Source organism: Mytilus edulis, chromosome 1, assembly GCF_963676685.1.
Source record: "Mytilus edulis chromosome 1, xbMytEdul2.2, whole genome shotgun sequence".
In the NCBI taxonomy this organism is placed as follows: domain Eukaryota; kingdom Metazoa; phylum Mollusca; class Bivalvia; order Mytilida; family Mytilidae; genus Mytilus; species Mytilus edulis.
Window position 1 is genome coordinate 2,951,664 of NC_092344.1, and position 22,588 is coordinate 2,974,251.

General features: G+C 32.2%; 1 protein-coding gene across 2 annotated transcripts in view; it reads left to right on the forward strand.

Annotated features, from left to right (window-relative positions):
* LOC139521736 (nischarin-like) overlaps positions 1–22,588 on the forward strand; it is a 42,111-nt gene that overhangs the window by 8,978 nt on the left and 10,545 nt on the right. For both annotated transcript variants that reach the window (XM_071315304.1, XM_071315312.1), the window contains exons 2-10: positions 550–633; positions 1,232–1,414; positions 2,198–2,246; positions 2,639–2,734; positions 6,678–6,745; positions 7,048–7,143; positions 10,966–11,061; positions 11,464–11,589; positions 21,872–22,067. In XM_071315304.1, the coding sequence (XP_071171405.1) occupies positions 550–633; positions 1,232–1,414; positions 2,198–2,246; positions 2,639–2,734; positions 6,678–6,745; positions 7,048–7,143; positions 10,966–11,061; positions 11,464–11,589; positions 21,872–22,067 (994 nt within the window). The remainder of the gene's footprint in view (positions 1–549; positions 634–1,231; positions 1,415–2,197; positions 2,247–2,638; positions 2,735–6,677; positions 6,746–7,047; positions 7,144–10,965; positions 11,062–11,463; positions 11,590–21,871; positions 22,068–22,588) is intronic.

Below are 22,588 nucleotides of genomic sequence, written 5' to 3' on the forward strand. Positions count from 1 at the left end.
TAGGAAAGAATGACCATGTCCAATAAGTACATGTATTGTCAGGTTGTACGTCTAGGAAAGAATGACCATGTCTAATTTGATAATACATATATTGTCAGGTTGTAGAATCATGTAATTATGCAGTAGTTTGTGTGGATTGGATTTCCTTTACTCGTGCTTGGAATGTGTTAATTATCTGTGTGGATTGGATTTCCTTTACTCGTGCTTGGAATGTGTTAATTATCTGTGTGGATTAGATTTCCTTTACTCGTGCTTGGAATGTGTTAATTATCTGTGTGTATTGGATTTCCTTTACTCGTGCTTGGAATGTGTTAATTATCTGTGTGGATTGGATTTCCTTTACTCGTGCTTGGAATGTGTTAATTATCTGTGTGGATTGGATTTCCTTTACTCGTGCTTGGAATGTGTTAATTATCTGTGTGGATTGGATTTCCTTTACTAGTGCTTGGAATGTGTTAATATTCCAATATGATTTTAGTTGTTCACCTTTAATTTCATCATGATTATCCCAGATCTCCTTTAAATCATCAAAGTTTGTGTTTATTTCAGGAATATTTGATAGAGGTTACAGTTGGTACATATACATGGACTGTCAAGCACAGATACAGTGATTTCTATGAACTCCATGAGAAGGTTTGAATACACTTTGACTTTAAAGTGAAACATATAAAATTTGACATACTAATTACCTATTCAGCAAAAAAAAAAATAGCCAGAAAAGTGTCACATTTGACATATATAGATATAGGAAGATGTGGTGTGAGTGCCAATGAGACAACTCTCCATCAAAATAACAATTTTAAAAAAGTAAACCATTATAGGTCAATGTACGGTCTTCAACACGGAGACATGGCTCACACCGAACAACAAGCTATAAAGGGCCCAAAAATTACTAGTGTAAAAACCATTCAAACGGGAAAACCAGCGGTCTAATCTCTATAAAATAAAAAAACGAGAAACGAGAAACACGTATAAATTACAAAAACAAACTACAACTACTGTACATCAGATTCCTGACTTAGGACAGGTGCAAACATTAGCAGCGGGATTAAACGTTTTAATGGTTCCAAACCTTCTCCCTTTTTCTGAAACAATAGCATAACATCACAACATAGAAAAACACACGATAAAATATCAATTGGCAGGCTTAACTCAATCAAAAAACGTATAGACATGTATATATATCTTAAAGAAGTCAACATGTGTATATATAAAGTTTTAACTGTTTCAGCTTGTTTCACAATGCAAGATAGATAAGACGTTGCTTCCACCAAAGAAGTTGTTTGGAAACCAGAATGAGACTTTTATCAAGAAGAGACAAACCGAGTTAGAGATTTATCTACAGACAGTATTATTTTACATGACACACAAAATTGCACCACCCTTGGCTGCTTTTTTGGAGTTTCATAACTATGTAAGTTTCATAAATAAGTAAATGTTTGCTCTCTTGTTGAAAACATTTTAATGTTATAAATGCTGGGATACAAACATACATCTACATGTTTATTTCAATGAACATCATATTTTGATCTAATAAATCACACATAATTCTTTTTCCAATACAAATGTATCTATTCTTGTTCTAAAACTTTCCCTTTTAAAATTTTTGGGGTAGTTGAAACAAAATAAAGTCACAATAAATATACTGGAGTTTAGTTTTTAGAAAAATATCTTATGAATTCAAACTAACTTGCTAGATGCAGCTTAGATTGGGAAATAAAAGAAGGCAACACAAATGCTGATCATTTAACTACAATTATACTGCTGGGCCTGTACCTATGGCCTTGTTAGTTATAATGGAATATCTGATAAGAATTGTCTTAATCATATGGGCCTGTACCTATGGACTTGTTAGTTATAATAGAATATCTGATAAGAATTGTCTTAATCATATGGGCCTGTACCTATGGACTTGTTAGTTATAATAGAGTATCTGATAAGAATTGTCTTAATCATATGGGCCTGTACCTATGGACTTGTTAGTTATAATAGAATATCTGATAAGAATTGTCTTAATCATATGGGCCTGTACCTATGGACTTGTTAGTTATACATGTAATAGAGTATCTGATAAGAATTGTCTTAATCATAAAATAATCAATCACTGTGTATAAAATGTATGTTTTGATGTGAATATTGAATTGTTTTGGATTTTAATAAGCAAGTAAATTCATATATTCCTTTATGTATTGAACAGGAGATTCATGGTATTACACAGACAATGGCAGAAGACCTATACAATAAAGGTAAGAATTCATGGCATTACACAAACAATGGCAGAATATCTTTACAATAAAGGTAAGGTCCCCAACTACATAAACTTCAACAAAGATTTTTAGAAAAAAACCCACTATCTTTCTATCCTATGATCTGCAAAATTATCTTTGAAAAAGTGTGTTCTTTTCATGTGATGTCACCAATAGCAAAGTCAAAGGAAAAACATTGAATTTTAACCAATGAAAATTGAGATCAAACATACAAATACTTGTCTAAAAATAATAATTAAAAATAAGGGGAAAGTATAAATTAGTTAACAGTTAAGTGATTTTTTTTTACTAAATCCTAAGATATATATTTGTTATTCAGTCCTGAGTAATATATGTTGTTATTAAATCCTAAGTTATATTTTATTCTTCAGGTGATGTTCTACTGCAGTTAAAGGAGGTTTATTCTGTTACACCATTACAGTTACACTGTTTGACAGAAAGACTTAAACTACCAGAGCCTACATGTGGTAAATATTGTATATAAAGAAAAAACTGTTGTCATTTAATATCACTTAAATACTGCAAACTCTTTAATTTTCTTATGCAAAATAAAGTGAAACATTTTATTCAAAAATTTATTTATATATTTATTACTATGCATTTCTAGCATGCGTCCTTTTGATCAAAATTTTGTTTGATAAAACATCTTAATTCTTAACTAAGTATGTTATTTTATTGTGTTTTAGGGACAAATTCAAACACTTTCTTTAAATTTATCTTTTTAGCTCACCTGGCCCGAAGGGCCAAGTGAGCTATTCCCATCACTTTGCGTCCGGCGTCCGTCGTCGTCGTCCGTCGTCGTCCGTCGTCCGTCGTCGTCCGTCGTCCGTCGTCGTTAACTTTTACAAAAATCTTCTCCTCTGAAACTACTGGGCCAAATCAAACCAAACTTGGCCACAATCATCATTGGGGTATCTAGTTTAAAAAATGTGTGGCGTGACCCGGTCAACCAACCAAGATGGCCGCCACGGCTAAAAATAGAACATAGGGGTAAAATGCAGTTTTTGGCTTATAACTCAAAAACCAAAGCATTTAGAGCAAATCTGACATGGGGTAAAAATGTTTATCAGGTCAAGATCTATCTGCCCTGAAATTTTCAGATGAATCGGTCAATCGGTTGTTGGGTTGCTGCCCCTGAATTGGTAATTTTGAGGAAATTTTGCTGTTTTTGGTTATTATCTTGAATATTATTATAGATAGAGGTAAACTGTAAACAGCAATAATGTTCAGCAAAGTAAGATCTACAAATAAGTCAACATGACCAAAATGGTCAGTTGATCCGTTTAGGAGTTATTGCTCTTTATAGTCAATTTTTAACCATTTTTCGTTAATTAAAGTAATCTTTTACAAAAATCTTCTCCTCTGAAACTACTGGGCCAAATTAATCCAAACTTGGCCACAATCATCTTTGGGGTATCTAGTTTAAAAAATGTGTGGCATGAATTGGTCAACCAACCAAGATGGCCGCCACGGCTAAAAATAGAACAAAGGGGTAAAATGCAGTTTTTGGCTTATAACTCAAAAACCAAAGCATTTTGAGGAAATCTGACATGGGATAAAATGTTTATCAGGTCAAGATCTATCTGCCCTGAAATTTTCAGATGAATCGGTCAATCAGTTGTTGGGTTGCTGCCCCTGAATTGGTAATTTTGAGGAAATTTTGCTGTTTTTGGTTATTATCTTGAATATTATTATAGATAGAGATAAACTGTAAACAGCAATAATGTTCAGCAAAGTAAGATCTACAAATAAGTCAACATGACCAAAATGGTCAGTTGACCCGTTTAGGAGTTATTGCCCTTTATAGTCAATTTTTAACCATTTTTCGTAAATTAAAGTAATCTTTTACAAAAATCTTCTCCTCTGAAACTACTGGGCCAAATCAAACCAAACTTGGCCACAATCATCTTTGGGGTATCTAGTTTAAAAAATGTGTGGCATGACCTGGTCAACCAACCAAGATGGCCGCCACCGCTAAAAATAGAACATAGGGGTAAAATGCAGTTTTTGGCTTATAACTCAAAAACCAAAGCATTTTGAGGAAATCTGACATGGAATAAAAATGTTTATCAGGTCAAGATCTATCTGCCCTGAAATTTTCAGATGAATCGGTCAATCGGTTGTTGGGTTGCTGCCCCTGAGTTGGTAATTTTGAGGAAATTTTGCTGTTTTTGGTTATTATCTTGAATATTATTATAGATAGAGATAAATTGTAAACAGCAATAATGTTCAGCAAAGTAAGATCTACAAATAAGTCAACATGACCAAAATGGTCAGTTGACCCCTTAAGGAGTTATTGCCCTTTATAGTCAATTTTTAACAATTTTCATTAATTTGGTAAATTTATGTAAATTTTTACCAAATATAGTTCTCTGTTACTAATGGGCAAAGTTCATTATAGATATAATTGTAAGAAGCAAAATCGTTCAGTAAAGAAAGAACTTCAAACACATCACCATCACCAAAATACAATTTTGTCATGAATCCATTTGTGTCCTTTGTTTAATATGCACATAGACCAAGGTGAGCGACACAGGCTCTTTAGAGCCTCTAGTTTTACATATTACTATTTTTTCAGTTGTGACATCATAATTTACATTTTTACACTTAAGTGGTCAGATAATATATTCTTTTTACAAAATATGTACCGTTGGAATATCAAGCACCTTTGAAATATTTGTTTGCTGGACAAGAAATAAGACAGCAAATGGATAGTATTTAAGTTTTGCTGGACAAGAATGAAAGAGCAAATTGATAATATTTAATGTTTGACAACTAAATATCAGTTTCATTTGAGTCAATACCAATTATTCAAGACAAAATTGTTTAGACTAATGATATTTGCTTTTTTCTTTTATTCAATTTTCTAAGTAAAAAAACCCTGATTGTATTAATTGTATAACCTAAATACAATCCTTCAACCTTCAGACAGAGATCAATATAGATGTACATCTTAGGGTTGTGAAAGACAAGCACTCTAGCTTCATTTAAATATATCTTTTTTACATTTTAGTGCAAGGTATGTTTTTCAAGTGCTAGTTTGTTTAGAACACTGCTTTGACACTTTAACCCTTACTTGCATTTAATCAGAGGTTTTTTTATTGTGTGTATTTTCTTCTGTCAATTCAATCACTTTTCATAATTTCTAATAGTAAAAGTTTTAAGTGTGTGTTATAAAATAAAATGATAAAGAGTTAGGATTTTTTAACCAAAGAAAATAACAGGGACCTTCCCTTTGATACTTTAAAATTTCTTGCCATTGACTTAAGGGGTTAATTTGAGGTACTAAAATCGCTTGTAGCTGTGAGGTTGAATCTCCCAAGATTATTTCATTTATTTTGAATCAGATTCAAACTTAGATAAATCATTCCATGGTTATATACAATAGTTATCTCTAAACTAGTATACATATTTCTTTTAATAGGGGCCAGCTGAAGGACGCCTCTGGGTGAGGGAGTTTCTCATTACATTGAAGACCCATTGGTGGCCTTCGGCTGTTGTCTGCTCTTTGGTCGGGTTGTTGTCGCTTTGACACATACCCATTTCCATTCTCAATTTTATTAATAAATGTATTTGATTTATCAAGTGACACATCAAATGGCTCTTTTTTTACAGGGTTGGAATTCTGCAATTTATAATTTTGACATTGTACTTTTATTAAATTAAACTTTATATAACTGGTTAATTGATGTTTTTCACTCAGAAACCCTTCCTTCCAAGACACAAATCACCTCCTTTCAACAATGTTAATTCTAAGTGATATTTAACTAATATTACTGTGGAATCATCTATTTTTGTGGAAACCAATTTTTGTGGATATTTGAATAAGTGGTTTCCCGAAAGTCTGCATACAAGCATATAAAAAAAAGTGTTCTATGGTGAGCATTTAATTCCAGATAAACCTCACCCACCAAATCCAATTGGTATCCTACACATAATATTCAATCAACAGTACTTTATATTAAGTTGTTCATAAACCATTATTATTATCAGGAAAATTACAATTATCAAGCTTTAGTGAAACAAAAGATACCTTTCTTAATATCAATTACAATGTACAGCTCATTTAATACTTTAAAACACTGCAAGTTTAAAATAATTAATTAAGATTAAAATGATAAGCTTGAAAGTTTATTTTGAAATATGAAGTGTCTTTTGAAAAAATATTGTATTTTCTGATTTGACAAATCAATGTTAAAATTAATGTTTCTTTTGTGGCCAGTGATCATTTACAGGTTAATGAATTATCTTTAGGATTTCTTTACTTTTACTTAAAAGACAGCGGAAGTTTAAACTACAGAAAATGTGAAAAAAAAAGATATTTGTAATAGAATGATCATATAGCAACAGAAAAATAGATATCTGTAATATAAAAATGGATATTTGTACTTTAAAACCTATGTTTTACAGATAGTGGAGATACAAAGAAAGACATAGGACATATTTTGGATTTTATAACCAGAGTGAAATGTTTACATGTTAGTATAGAAGTATAGTAATTGCAATATGTAACTGTGACATATTTAGAACGTTGTGACAAAAGTGCTATGTGAGCGATATGCTTGAAATTTTTGCAATGCAATTTTGATAGTCTCAACTCTTCTCTTGATTAGACCAGATACATGACCATATTATTTTGTGCATTTAAAAAAGTTGAATGAATGGTAAAATTAATATCAAATGATGCATTCATATCTGATTCAGATTTTTTAGGGGAATGATGTTATGAAAATTTTGCACTTTAAACAGTTCATCTAATTGATATTATTTATATTTTTAGGTCAAAGGTCAACAACACAAAGTAGGAAGCAGTAATATACTAATGTCAAAGTTAAAGTTTGATTTGACTCTGTACAAATCATTGGAATGTTTAGAAGTATGGAGAAGGATTTTATTTATTTCTGCAATAGTTACAGCGATTTCTTGTATATACAAGACAAATACATTTTTTTCTTATTTTTATACGACCGCAAAATTTGAAAAATTTTTCGTCGTATATTGCTATCACGTTGGCGTCGGCGTCGTCGTCGTCGTTGTCGTCGTCGTCGTCGTCCGGCGTCCGAATACTTTTAGTTTTCGCACTCTAACTTTAGTAAAAGTGAATGGAAATCTATGAAATTTTAACACAAGGTTTATGACCACAAAAGGAAGGTTGGTATTGATTTTGGGAGTTTTGGTCCCAACATTTTAGGAATTAGGGGCCAAAAAGGGCCCAAATAAGCATTTTCTTGGTTTTCGCACTATAACTTTAGTTTAAGTAAATAGAAATCTATGAAATTTTGACACAAGGTTTATGACCACAAAAGAACGGTTGGGATTGATTTTGGGAGTTTAGGTTTCAACAGTTTAGGAATTAGGGGCCAAAAAAGGGCCCAAATAAGCATTATTCTTGGTTTTCGCACAATAACTTTAGTTTAAGTGAATAGAAATCAATGAAATTTAAACACAATGTTAATGACTACAAAAGGAAGGTTGGTATAGATTTTGGGAGTTTAGGTCCCAACAGTTTAGGAATTAGGGGCCAAAAAGGGACCCAAATAAGCATTTATCTTGGTTTTCGCACCATAACGTTAGTATAAGTAAATAGAAATCTATGAAATTTAAACACAAGGTTTATGACCATAAAAGGAAGGTTGGTATTGATTTTGGGAGTTTTGGTCCCAACAGAATAAGGGGCCCAAAGGGTCCAAAATTAAACTTTGTTTGATTTCATCAAAGTTGAATAATTGGGGTTCTTTGATATGCCGAATCTAACTGTCATGACTGTGTATGTAGATTCTTAACTTTTGGTCCCGTTTTCAAATTGGTCTACATTAAGGTCCAAAGGGTCCAAAATTAAACTTAGTTTCATTTTGACAAAAAATGAATCAGTTAGGTTCTTTGATATGCTGAATCTAAAAATGTACTTAGATTCTTGATTATTGGCCCAGTTTTCAAGTTGGTCCAAATCGGGGTCCAAAATTAAACTTTGTTTGATTTCATCAAAAATTGAAATCTTGGGGTTCTTTGATATGCTGAATCCAAAAATGTACTTAGATTTTTTATTATGGTCCCAGTTTTCAAGTTGGTCCAAATCAGGATCTAAAATTATTATATTAAGTATTGTGCAATAGCAAGTCTTTTCAATTGCACAGTATTGCGCAATGGCAAGAAATATCTAATTGCACAATATTGTGAAATAGCAAATTTTTTTTAAATTAGAGTTATCTTTCTTTGTCCAGAATAGTAAGCAAGAAATATCTAATTGCAAAATATTGTGCAATAGCAAGATTTTTTTTTAATTGGAGTTATCTTTCTTTGTCCAGAATCAACTTAAATCTTTGTTATATACAATATACAATGTATATTCACTTTTTACTACCAACTGATAAATTATAATAAATAACATTCAGTGATAACAAGCAGTTTTTTTTACATCTTAATATTTTATGATGTATTTAAATGAGTAGTTATTGTTGCAAACTCCATTAGAAATTTTAATTGAGATTAGTTTTGGAATAAGGGAAAGGGGGATGTGATTAAAAAAATTGGGTTCAATTTTTCTCATTTGAAATTTCATAAATAAAAAAGAAAATTTCTTCAAACATTTTTATGCCCCACCTACGATAGTAGAGGGGCATTATGTTTTCTGGTCTGTGCGTCGGTCCGTCCGTCCGTCTGTCCGTTCGTTCGTCCGTCTGTCCCGCTTCAGGTTAAAGTTTTTGGTCAAGGTAGTTTTTGATGAAGTTTAAGTCCAATCGACTTCAAACTTAGTACACATGTCCCCTATGATATGATCTTTCTAATTTTAATGCCAAATTAGAGTTTTTACCCCAATTTCACGGTCCACTGAACATGGAAAATGATAGTGCGAGTGGGGCATTCGTGTACTGAGGACACATTCTTGTTTTGAGAGGATTAATATTCAACAGCATAGTGAATTGCTCTAAGAGAAAACAAAAATTTTAAGTTCATTAGAACACATTCATTCTGTGTCAGAAACCTATGCTGTGTCAACTATTTAATCACAATCCAAATTTAGAGCTGAATCCAGCTTGAATGTTGTGTCCATACTTGCCCCAACCGTTCAGGGTTCAACCTCTGCGGTCGTATAAAGCTACGCCCTGCGGAGCATCTGGTTTTATTATGGGCCCAGTTTTCAAGTTGGTCCAAATCAGGATCTAAAATTATTATATTAAGTGTTGTGCAATAGCAAGTCTTTTCAATTGCACAGTATTGCGCAATGGCAAGAAATATCTAATTGCACAATATTGTGAAATAGCAAATTTTTTTTTAATTAGAGTTATCTTTCTTTGTCCAGAATAGTAAGCAAGAAATATCTAATTGCAAAATATTGTGCAATAGCAAGATTTTTTTTTTAATTGGAGTTATCTTTCTTTGTCCAGAATCAACTTAAATCTTTGTTATATACAATATACAATGTATATTCACTTTTTACTTCCAACTGATAAATTATAATAAATAACATTCAGTGATAACAAGCAGTTTTTTTTACATCTTAATATTTTATGATGTATTTAAATGAGTAGTTATTGTTGCAAACTCCATTAGAAATTTTAATTGAGATTAGTTTTGGAATAAGGGAAAGGGGGATGTGATTAAAAAAATTGGGTTCAATTTTTCTCATTTGAAATTTCATAAATAAAAAAGAAAATTTCTTCAAACATTTTTATGCCCCACCTACGATAGTAGAGGGGCATTATGTTTTCTGGTCTGTGCGTCCGTCCGTCCGTCTGTCCGTTCGTTCGTCCGTCCGTCTGTCCCGCTTCAGGTTAAAGTTTTTGGTCAAGGTAGTTTTTGATGAAGTTTAAGTCCAATCGACTTCAAACTTAGTACACATGTCCCCTATGATATGATCTTTCTAATTTTAATGCCAAATTAGAGTTTTTACCCCAATTTCACGGTCCACTGAACATGGAAAATGATAGTGCGAGTGGGGCATTTGTGTACTGAGGACACATTCTTGTTTTGAGAGGATTAATATTCAACAGCATAGTGAATTGCTCTAAGAGAAAACAAAAATTTTAAGTTCATTAGAACACATTCATTCTGTGTCAGAAATCTATGCTGTGTCAACTATTTAATCACAATCCAAATTTAGAGCTGAATCCAGCTTGAATGTTGTGTCCATACTTGCCCCAACCGTTCAGGGTTCAACCTCTGCGGTCGTATAAAGCTACGCCCTGCGGAGCATCTGGTTTATTCATGAATACTTTTTTTGATTCAAGTGGTAAATTACATTTTGAACAGATGCTACATGCTTATACCACAGCAAAGAGGGTAAAATAGAGATATTTTTTTCATATACCCCATCTGAGATAAAATATAAAAGCAATGTATCCGATTTAAGAATAATACATGCAAAATAATCTTACTCTCCATCAGTAAAAATCTGGACACTTATACAAAGTGTAACTGCATGGTGGGAAAATGAATTCAGGTCACAAATAACACCAGTAACAATAATAACATTATCATGATGATGTATTAATTAGCAGCGTAATTCTACGTCATGTATATTATACCATTCAACAGTCATTTTAAAGAATTGTAATTTTCCTTTATTAGCATCACAATTGAGTGTCATTTATACTACACCAGACCACAACTAGAATGGTATTATAGTTATGTATAAACCCCAGTTAAAATAATATAAATTATATTCAATACTGTATGTGTTATACTTGATATTTTCCAGTTAGAGCATTGTGATCCATTCTTGATATCTGGTTTAGAGACGAACAAGCAGTCAATAGAACATTTGTTTATACATTATTCTTTAAATTCAATACGGGTAAGTTTGTCATTGAAGTCAAGAAGAAGTCATTTTTGTTATGCTTTCATTATCTAATTGAGTGTTTACATATGTTTCAATATACATGTCTTCATTATTTCATATAATGTGTCATTCTAACTAAATCATTGTTATCAGATGTTTTTGCTGCTTTTAAATATTTCTGACGTCTTATTGATAGTTAGATTAGAAATCACAACCTATTTAATGTTATTTTCCTTAATATGAAAGGTCTGTTAGAAAAAAACTGAGTGTTATGACTTTTGACTCAGTTGTTAATGCATGTACACTATTGCAATATTGTATCACATTTATGTGAAGTAGTTGACTGTTTTTTTGATTGTTGAAGTAGTTGACTGTTTTGTTGATTGTTGAATTAGTTGACTGTTTTGTTGATTGTAGGATATAATGTTACAAGATATTCCCCATTGGAAAGCTGAGGATGGTACTATGGTTGTATCACATTGGGAGAATTTGATAGAAGTGGATTTTAGTCACAACTCTATATTACACATAGATGATAGTGTGGTACGTTTTGTACAGTAGTTTTCAAGATTTCCAAAATACATTAATTACCAGTATGATGTAAAAGAGAGCTTGAAATTCAAAAACAAAACCTAAATATTGCATTAGATACTGTATTTTACTTTGTTATTTTTTATTTATATAATAATTTTTGTTAACAGGTGTATAGTTTATATAAAAAACTGTACTTACCTGTCTGAAAAACATTTGCAATTAACCCTTGGTAACCCCTCACAATCGCTAACTTTGGAATAATCTCCCTTAAACATTCTCCCGAATAGAAGTTCACCTTACCTTTAGGGGATAATACTAGTTGATTTTATATACTTCAGACTAACATTTTTATACGACCGCAAAAATTAAAAATTTTGGTCGTATATTGGTATCATGTCGTCGTCGTCAGCGTCGTCCGAAGATGGATTGTTTCCGGATAATAACTTTTGAATAAGTAAAAATAAATAAATAAAATTTTAAAACAATGTTTATTACCACAAAAGGAAGCTTTGGATTGATTTTGGGGTTATGGTCTCAACGGTTTGGGAATTAGGGGCCTAAAGGGGCCAAAAACAGCATTTATCTAGTTTCAGGACAAAAAGTTGTGTATTAGTATTTCAATTGTTCTGAAAATGTACCACAATGTTTAATACCATAAGTAGGAGGTTGAGATTTATTTTAAGGGGTATTGGGCAAATAGTCTATGATTTTAGGGCCAACACAAGCATTTTTCTAGTTTCAAGATAATAACTTGTGTGTAACTGTATGGATCTCTCTGACATTGTACCACAAGTTTCCATATAACACAGGGAAGGCTGCATGGATCTCTACAAATTTTTACAAGAAGGTTCAATATCACTAAAGGAAGATTGGGATTGATTTTGGGGGTTATTGTCCCAATAGTTTAGGAATTAGGGGCCAAAAAGGGGGCCCAAAATAATAATTTTTGTAGTTTTCAAACAATAACTTATGTTTAAGAGCCAGTCTGTGATAAAACCATGCAAAATAGTCCAAATCCAAAATATTCCAATCAGACTGATATTTTGTATTTTAGATACCTTATATGTAATAACTATTTGTTCAAAATATTTTGAAAAAATATTCAGCCATTATTTGTGTATGCCCAACATTCGATAATTGTCTATTTCTGTACTGACAAATGGCCATTTCAAGCCTATTTTAGGGTATTTTGACCTGATTTTTTTTTGTTTTATAGAAAAAATACAGCTTAATGATAACAAATATCTTAACTAACAACTTAAAATGAAAGGAAATTATGATAATTCAAAAAGTTGTGAGATTTCTCAATACCCCTACTAACAGGTTGAAATTTCATGGTTTTGAAAAAGTGCCGATTCAGCAAAATTTGTATATTTTTAAAGGCTTGAATCTTGTAAGATCATGTTTTATTTTCAATAAAATGTAATATTTCATGAAGCTTATATATTTATCTACAAAATGCAAGAAAATGGTGCTCGGCAAATGATACCTTCTTACGAGAAAATACATTTGTAATAATTAAAGATAGGCGTGATGGTCATTTTGCCGATTTTTTAATTTTTTTATCTGTTTCATAAGAAACTTTTTAAAAGTATGTGATAGTCAAAATATCAGAAAAATAATGACTGAACTAATGTTTACTGGTCATATTAATTGAATAAACCAAGTTTAACTTAGTTTAAATTATAAAATATACTAAAGGAGTAAACCCGGGAAAACCGCTTTTTTGCATTTTTTGCCCCTAAACTGAGCATTTTTAGCATATGTTTGAAATCTTAACTTATTCAAAAGTAAATTACTTTAGTAACTTAAAATGGGCTGTTTTATTTACAATACTATGCACACTCATCAGGTAATATCATCATGAGCTCTTCACAATTTTAGCATTTTATAATAGTCTAGTTTTTAGACGCTTTTTTGTCTAAATTCAAAGTGGCCACAATTAAGTTCAGTCTTAAATTTTTAAAACATGTTGTATTTGATAATGATTCATAAAACTGTTTAACATATAAGAGATAGAGACTCAACATGAATGCAACCCCTTGCAATTTAGACAAAAATACTATCATAAAAGAACTAAAAATTCTAAGCACGTCTCCTTCAGATTAAATCGGGGTATTTTCTTTTCTAAAATAGTATGAAAATGTAGACAAAATTGTACAAACTGCGCAGCCTTGTACATCCATGTTATCTATTTCCAGAAAAGAGGAAGATTTAATAGTTTTGTGAATTTCATAGAATTGTGCCTCTTACCTAGAAAAGTGCTATATTTTGTATATTGTGATAAAGCTTTATGTCAAATATAAAGAGACTTCTCCTAGTAGTTCCTGATAAAACTGGAACTGAAATTTTGTGACGCTGACATTAACCAGTTAGTTATCCCTATGTCAATTCTGGGAGAACAGTGGACATAACAGTAATGTTAAGTTTCCTCCTAGAATGTAATCTCTAGCGATTTAAGGCTTGGGAATAAGACATGTAAAATACAGATGGCCTATTGCTACCAGCTGAGACAAACACAAATATTTCAAATTGCAATAAAATGTATTTCATAACCACATGTAATAACCAGATACTCCGCAGGGTGCAGCTTTATACGACCGCAGAGGTCGAACCCTGAACAGTTGGGGCAAGTATGGACACAACATTTAAACTTGATATAGCTCTGCAGAGGCGGATTTAGGGGGGGGGGCAGGGGGCCCGGACCCCCCTTTTTGGGAAAAAAATGGTTGCTTATATAGGGAATCATTGAAGCGTGACTGGAGCGGGCCCCCTCTTAGGTCAGTCAGTGGGCCCCCACTTATGAAAATTTCTGGATCCGCCACTGCTCTGAATTTGGATTGTGATTAAAAAGTTGACACAACAGAATGAGTGTGGTCTAAGAACTTAAACTTATAAACTTAAAAAAATTTAATTTGACATTTACCTATTATGGCAAACCTGTCAACCATTGAAGAATCAAATCTCAGGTCATAACTCGTACGAACTTTTTTGAGCTGAATTTCAGTATTTATGGTACATTTTATTATAATGTATATCAAAGATACCAAAACATCAATGCATGTTCACTTTGTTAAGTCATTTTAAATTTTATTTAAAATTATTTGATTGCACTTTTAAAGATTTTTATAAATTTGTGTAACTTAGTTTTATGTGCTTTACTTTTTGAGAAAAAATACTGCAATCTTCAAACACTAGAATTTATTTTAATTCTTAAGTTTGAGACTATTGACTATGAAGCCTGTATGTTCCAACAAGGAAATTAGACAATGATAAAATATAGTAATACAGTTAAAGGAAGTATAAATGTTAAAAATAATTTTCAACTTTTAAAAAAAAATTGTATAAAGGTATAAAAATAATGAAAAGTTATCTTTCAATATGTATTTGAATTTTATATTTGTATGATTTAATCTTTTTCACCCATAAAACGTAAATATAAGGAATAATTTTGAATGGTGACAAATAAGGGGAAGTAACTCTAGTTCAGTTTGTAAACCGATGGTGCAATTTATTTACGACCTAAAGCTAAGGTAATTGGTGTTAATTAAAAGTGTGTTTGACACCAAAGCTGTCAAGTGAAGCCATGCACTTAATGGGTCACTTAATTTGACAGTTTACATAGCTAGATGAACTTTCTGTTCATGGAAGAATTACGAATTTGCCGGTATTTCAAAGGAATATTATAAGGCTAAGAAATACGGGTGAAATCGGGTCATTTTCGGGGATCCCGGGTTATTTCAATGACCCGGCGGGTGTTCCGGGTGATCCCTCAGAATTGTGAAAATCTCGGGTCACACCCGCAGAATACGGGTCAGTTGACAGGTATGATTATGGTCCAATATCCAAAATATAAATACATGGTTAGATTCAGTATTCAATTTTTGATGCAATCAAATAATGTTCAATTTTAGACCCCATTAGACTTCAATGTGGACCAATTTGATAACCGGGCCCAAATATTAAAAATCTAAATACATGGTTAGATTCAGCATATCAAAGAACCCCAAGAATTAATTTTTTGTTAAAATCAAAATAAGTTTAATGTTGGACCCTTTGGACCTTAATGTAAACCAATTTGAAAACAGGACCAAAAATTAAGAATCTAAATTCACTGTTAGATTTGGCATATCAAAGAACCCCAATAATTCATTTTTTGATGAAATCAAACAGTTTAATTTTGGACCCTTTTTGGCCCCTAATTCCTAAACTGTTAGGACCAAAACTCCCAAAATCAATCACAACCTTTCGTTTATGGTCATAAACCTTGTGTGTAAATTTCATAGATTTCTATTTACTTATACTAAAGTTATAGTGCGAAAACCCAATATCTTTGGATGACGACGACGATGACAACGGCAACGTCATACCAATATACGACCAAAATATTTCATTTTTTGCGGTTGTATAAAAACAAATATACACAGATAAATGGTTAAACTGTTGAGCAGACATACAATTACCCGGCCACGTCCACTTGTATTTTTGTCCATCTGATGAGTTAAGTCTTTTTCAACTGATTTTTATACGACCGCAAAAATTTTAATTTTTTGGTCGTATATTGCTATCACGTTGGCGTCGTCGTCTGCGTCGTCGTCGTCGTCGTCCGAATACTTTTAGTTTTCGCACTCTAACTTTAGTAAAAGTGAATAGAAATCAACGAAATTTAAACACAAGGTTTATGACCACAAAAGGAAGGTTGGGATTGATTTTGGGAGTTTTGGTCCCAACATTTTAGGAATTAGGGGCCAAAAAGGGCCCAAATAAGCATTATTCTTGGTTTTCACACAATAACTTTAGTATAAGTAAATAGAAATCAACGAAATTTAAACACAAGGTTTATGACCACAAAAGGAAGGTTGGGATTGATTTTGGGAGTTGAGGTCCGAACAGTTTAGGAATTAGGGGCCAAAAAGGGGCCCAAATAAGCATTTTTCTTGGTTTTTGCACCATAACTTTAGTATAAGTAAATAGAAATCTATGAAATTTAAACACAAGGTTTATGACCATAAAATTTTTGGTCCAGTTTTCAAATTGGTCTACATTAAGGTTCAAAGGGTCCAAAATTAAACTTTGTTTGATTTTGACAAAAATTGAATCCTTGGGGTTCTTTGATATGCTGAATCTAAAAATGTACTTAGATTTTTGATTCTTGGCCCAGTTTTCAAGTTGGTCCAAATCGGGGTTCAAAATTAAACTTTGTTTGATTTCATCAAAAATTGAATAATTGGGGTTCTTTGATATGCCGATACTAACTGTGTATGTAGATTCTTAATTTTTGGTTTCGTTTTCAAATTGGTCAACATAAAGGTCCAAAGGATCCAAAATTAAACTAAGCTTGATTTTAACAAAAATTGAATTCTTGGGCTTCTTTGATTTATATGCTGAATCTAAACATGTACTTAGATATTTGATTATGGGCCCAGTTTTCAAGTTGGTCCAAATCAGGATCCAAAATTATTATATTAAGTATTGTGCAATAGCAAGAAATTTTAAATTGCAGAGTATTCAGCAATAGCAAGAAATCTTCAATTGCACAGTATTGTGCAATAGCAAGAAATTTTCAATTACACAGTATTGAGCAATAGCAAGAAATCTTTAATTGCACAGTATTGTGCAATAGCAAATATTTTCAATTGCACAGTATTGCACAATAGCAAGAAATATCTAATTGCACAATATTGTGCAATAGCAAGAAATTTTCAATTGATTGGAGTTATCTTTCTTTGTCCAGAATAGTAGTTGAATCAACTTAAATCATTGTTTTATACAATATCGATGTATATTTACTTTTACTACCAACTGATAAATTAAAACAATCTTTACCATTCAGTGATAACAAGCACTTGTTTTACATTTTAATATTTTATGATGTATTTAAATGAGTAGTTATTGCTATTTCTTCAATTTTTTTGAGAGGATTAATATTCAACAGCATAGTGAATTGCTCAAAGGCAAAACAAACATTTTAATTTCATTAGACCACATTCATTCTGTGTCAGAAACCTATGCTGTGTCATTACTATTTAATCACAGTCCAAATTTAGAGCTGAATCCAGCTTGAAAGTTGTGTCCATACTTGCCCCAACCGTTCAGGGTTCAACCTCTGCGGTCGTATAAAGCTGCGCCCTGCGGAGCATCTGGTTATAATTCGTTCTTATGTTTTACTGTTATACCACTGTCCTAGGTTAGGGGGATGATTGGTATCCCCTGCTAACATGTTTAACCCCGCTACATTATTTATGTATGTGCCTGTCCCAAGTCAGGAGCCTGTAATTCAGTGGTAGTCGTTTGTTTATGTGTAACATATTTGTTTTTCATTCATTTTTAATATACATAAGGCCTTTAGTTTTCTCATTTGAATTGTTTTACATTGTCTTATCGGGGCCTTTTATAGCTGACTATGCGGTATGGGCTTTGCTCATTGTTTAAGGCCGTACGGTGACCTTTAGTTGTTAATGTCTGTGTCATTTTGATCTCTTGTGGACAGTTGTCTCATTGGCAATCATACCACATCTTCTTTTTTATATTGTCATTAAAATGGTAAGATTTTACTGTTTATATACATGTAATATTATGGTGGTCTACCATAAAGAAAAACGTGCAAAATGGTCTAAATACAAGTTTTTAGTCATGAATGAACACGATGACGGTATTAGCCAAAAAAAGTAAAAGTTTGATAGATCTGAAAAAAATTAACATAATAAAGTCATCAATATCTATTTTAACTAAATATTAAACAATTTTGTAGCATCAGAATTTTTTTGGATAAAAACAAGCATTCTGTGAGTAATACATGGCAATACATAGTCCCAAACCCGTTACAAATTCATTGTAATGGAACAAAATTTTAACTTGATCTATAATTTGTCATGGTGTAAACTACATAAAAATATTGAGACAAAATCTTCAAGCAAAACAAAAAAACTTGTTGAATTCTGACTATCTAAGTGAATTTCCTATATCCAAAGACCACAACTCTGCACACAAATATCAGACTGGAACAAAACTGAATCACTAAATACCAAAGAAAAGGAAAAACATTCAAAATGTCATTTTGTCTTAAAAAAAAATGAGTTATTACCGTTTCAACAGAAATTTTCTAATGAATAAGTATGTCATCAAAAATTTAATTCTAGAGAAAGGGCTTCAACTGAACAAAGAGAAAAGCTTAAAGCATGAATAATGAAGTTGACCTGTAACTTGTCATGATAAATCAATAAACCAAATATCAAATCAAAATCTACAAGCACAAAAAGTCTTGATTTGCCAAAATGACAGATAGACAGACTGACAGACAGACAAACGCAGTGCAAACCTAAGTCCACTTAGACGTTAGCCGTTAGGGGACTTTAAATCAAAATCTCAAAGTATCAACAAACAGGAAAGAGATGTTCTTTGGAGAGGGAACATTCAAGATAATTTTGGAAAAGCGTTCGATTTTTGAGTAGTAGGGTCACCTCAAATGTCTTTCTTTTATCTTGATTTAATCTGAGATATAAATCAAAAACTTTTATATGGCACATTATCTATGCACATATAAACTTTTTTCGTATATAAAAAAATGGCCACATTTTTTACATACGCTCCAATAGACACAGATTTCGAATCTAGACACTCAATGAGTGATTGCCCCTATAATTGGTTGCATTTCAATCAAAAGTTTCAAAGAGGAAGATTTTTTGAAGTACAAGTATGTTCACAACTCTGTTTCATATAACAAGCTTTTTAAAAGACTGTCATCAATTGAAAGTATGTGAAAATCAGGTGCTCCGCAGGGCGCAGCTTTATACAACCGCAGTGTTTGTACCCTGAACAGTTGGGGCAAATTAAAGTTGGTCACAATGTTCAAGCTTGATGCTGTCTGAATTTGTATTGTGATTGCATTTTTGACAAAATAAAGGTTTTTGTTACAAAATAAATGTGGTCAAAGATCAACAAATCTATTGCACAATACTGTGCAATTGAAGATTTCTTCTTGAAAATTTTCAAAATTTGAAATTTGAAAGATTTTGAAAAAAAAAACAGAAATCCCTTAAAAAATTGTTTACAAATACCCCCCCCCCCCCCCCCATTTATTGAAACCCCCTTTAAGGAATAACCCTTAAACACAATCCCATCCTTTCCTTTTAAGTATAGAACCTTGTAGTACAATTACAGAGAGATCCATTACTTAAACCCAAGTTATTGTTTGGAAACTAGAAACATGCTTCTTTTTGGCCCTTTTTTGGCCCCTTATTCCTACATATTTTGGACAATTAATCCAAAACTAAATCCCAGCCTCCCCTTTGTTATATGGAGCATTGTGGTACAATTTGAGAGAGATCCATACAATTACACACAAGTTATTGTCTTGAAACTAGAAAAATGCTTGGTTTTTTTGGTCCCTTTTTGGCCCTTAATTCCTAACTTTGAATCCATGACCCATTTAAATGAATCCAAACCTTTTACGTGTGGTTTTAAACATTGTGATACAATATCAGAGCAATTGAAATACTTATACACAAGTTATTATCCTTAAACTATAAAATGCTTGTTTTGGGGCCCTTAATTCCTAAACGGTTGGGACCATCATCCCCAAAATCGATCCAAACCAACCTTCCTTTTGTGGTATTGAACCTTCTGAAAAAAAATCATAAAGATCTATATACTTAAACTTAAGTTATTGTCCGGAATATAAGTCTACTTTGATCAGTTTTAGTTAAAATATTAAGGGGCAAAAACTATTACAATTAGTGCATTTTATAGATATTTGGGAGCATTTTTTTACCAATTTCCCAATGTTTGCCAGGCTAAATTTTTTTACTTGTCTTAGAACTGATATGCACCTTTAAAAAAATCCTAAAAGTTGAAAAAAATAAATATGATCTTGAGAGAAAACACCTACTGAGTACATGTACTACATGCAAGTTATCTAATACATCTGTTGCACGAACCTCTCTGGCAACCTGCCAAAAGGTAAAAAAAATGTCAAAATGCATTTTTTCTTTTTTTTTATAATGTTCTTTGCAAAATATAACAAGATAATGCTATATTTAAGAGATATATCAATTATCCAGACCTTTAAAAGTACCTAAATATGGGGATTTTTTTTGGCATTTTTTTTTTTATAATTCACAAATATGCAAATAAGGCTGTTAAATGAAAAATAGTGTGAATTTACAAAAAAAAATTTTTTATCTTAACTCCTAAACACCCAAAGATTTTGGAAATATATATAATGTTGCCCAGTTATAACTACCAATTTGGACGAAAATTGAGATTTTGCATGGTTTTATGGCAGACTGGCTCTTAAATGTATGAATCTCTCTGAAATTAAACCACAAGTTTCCATACCATGAAGGGATGGTTAGTATTGACTTTGAGGGGTTATGACTCAAGATAATCAGAATTAGGATCAGAAAAGGGGAAAAATTAGGTATTTCTGGTCAAAGGACAATTAAGACAATTTAAAAGCAGGGTAAGGGAGGTAATTCTAAAACGTTGGGTATGTTCAGATTTACCTCCCTTACACTACTTGTATATTATGCATAAAGATATGTTTTTTTTCTTTCAAATTTCTCAAATTCCAAATTTTTGAAAAGTAAAAAGAAGAAATCTTTAATTGCACAATATTGTGCAATAGATTTGTAAGATATTGAGATTTGTTTTGTGTCAAAAACTCATATTATGTCAAAAATTTGATCGCAATCCAAATTTAGAGCTGTATCAAGCTTGAATGTTGTGTCCATACTTGTCAATACTGTTCAGGGGTCAACTTCTGCGGTCGTATAAAGCTGCACCCTGCGGAGCACCTGGTCTGTTTTGATTTGATAAAGCTTGTGAATTTGGACTGATTTGATATCAAGCAGAACAATAGACAACTTTCGAGTTCGATGCATTTACTGAACATCATTTGTGAGCTTAGGGGCATCATTACTTCCGTTCCCATATTGAGCAAGTGGTTGGGAAATTATGATGCTATATTGCATGAATTATTCAGCAAATGGAATCCTCATAATTAACAATCAGCACTGCTGTCATTAGGGAATGGTGATTAAGTACCTACAGAACAAACATTATTTTCTAGTTTATCACTGAGGATCTCTAAGACGCTTGGTGAACGTTAATAGTGCAGGGATACCAGCGATCCCCTCTATCTGGTAATTGAAGTCATAAAGGCCCGCTTAATTGACAAGTTTTTCCGATGAAGGACAAACTCGAAAGTGGTCTATTGCCATTGATTGTATTTTAATACTAACAAGTATAATGGACAAACACGTTATCAGAATTTTCTGTTTTAAATTTGCAGCAATTATTACCCCGTGTAGAAGTACTAGACTTGAGTTACAACAAACTGGAATCAATAGAGCATCTGAATTGGCTGAGTCAGCTGACCATACTTAATCTGTCATACAATAACATCAGTCATCTCGACTCACTACATACAAAGTTAGGAAACCTCAAGAAACTCAATCTAGCTGGCAATAAACTCAGTAGTCTCAGTGGTAGGTACTTAATCTGTCATACAATAACATCAGTCATCTGGACTCACTACATACACAAGAAACTCAATCTAGCTGGCAATAAACTCAGTAGTCTAACTGGTAGGTACTTAATCTGTCATACAATAACATCAGTCATCTGGACTCACTACATACACAAGAAACTCAATCTAGCTGGCAATAAACTCAGTAGTCTCAGTGGTAGGTACTTAATCTGTCATACAATAAAATCACTCATCTCGACTCACTACATACACAAGAAACTCAATCTAGCTGGCAATAAACTCAGTAGTCTAACTGGTAGGTACTTAATCTGTCATACAATAACATCAGTCATCTGGACTCACTACATACACAAGAAACTCAATCTAGCTGGCAATAAACTCAGTAGTCTCAGTGGTAGGTACTTAATCTGTCATACAATAACATCAGTCATCTAGACTCACTACATACACAAGAAACTTAATCTAGCTGGCAATAAACTCAGTAGTCTCAGTGGTAGGTACTTAATCTGTCATACAATA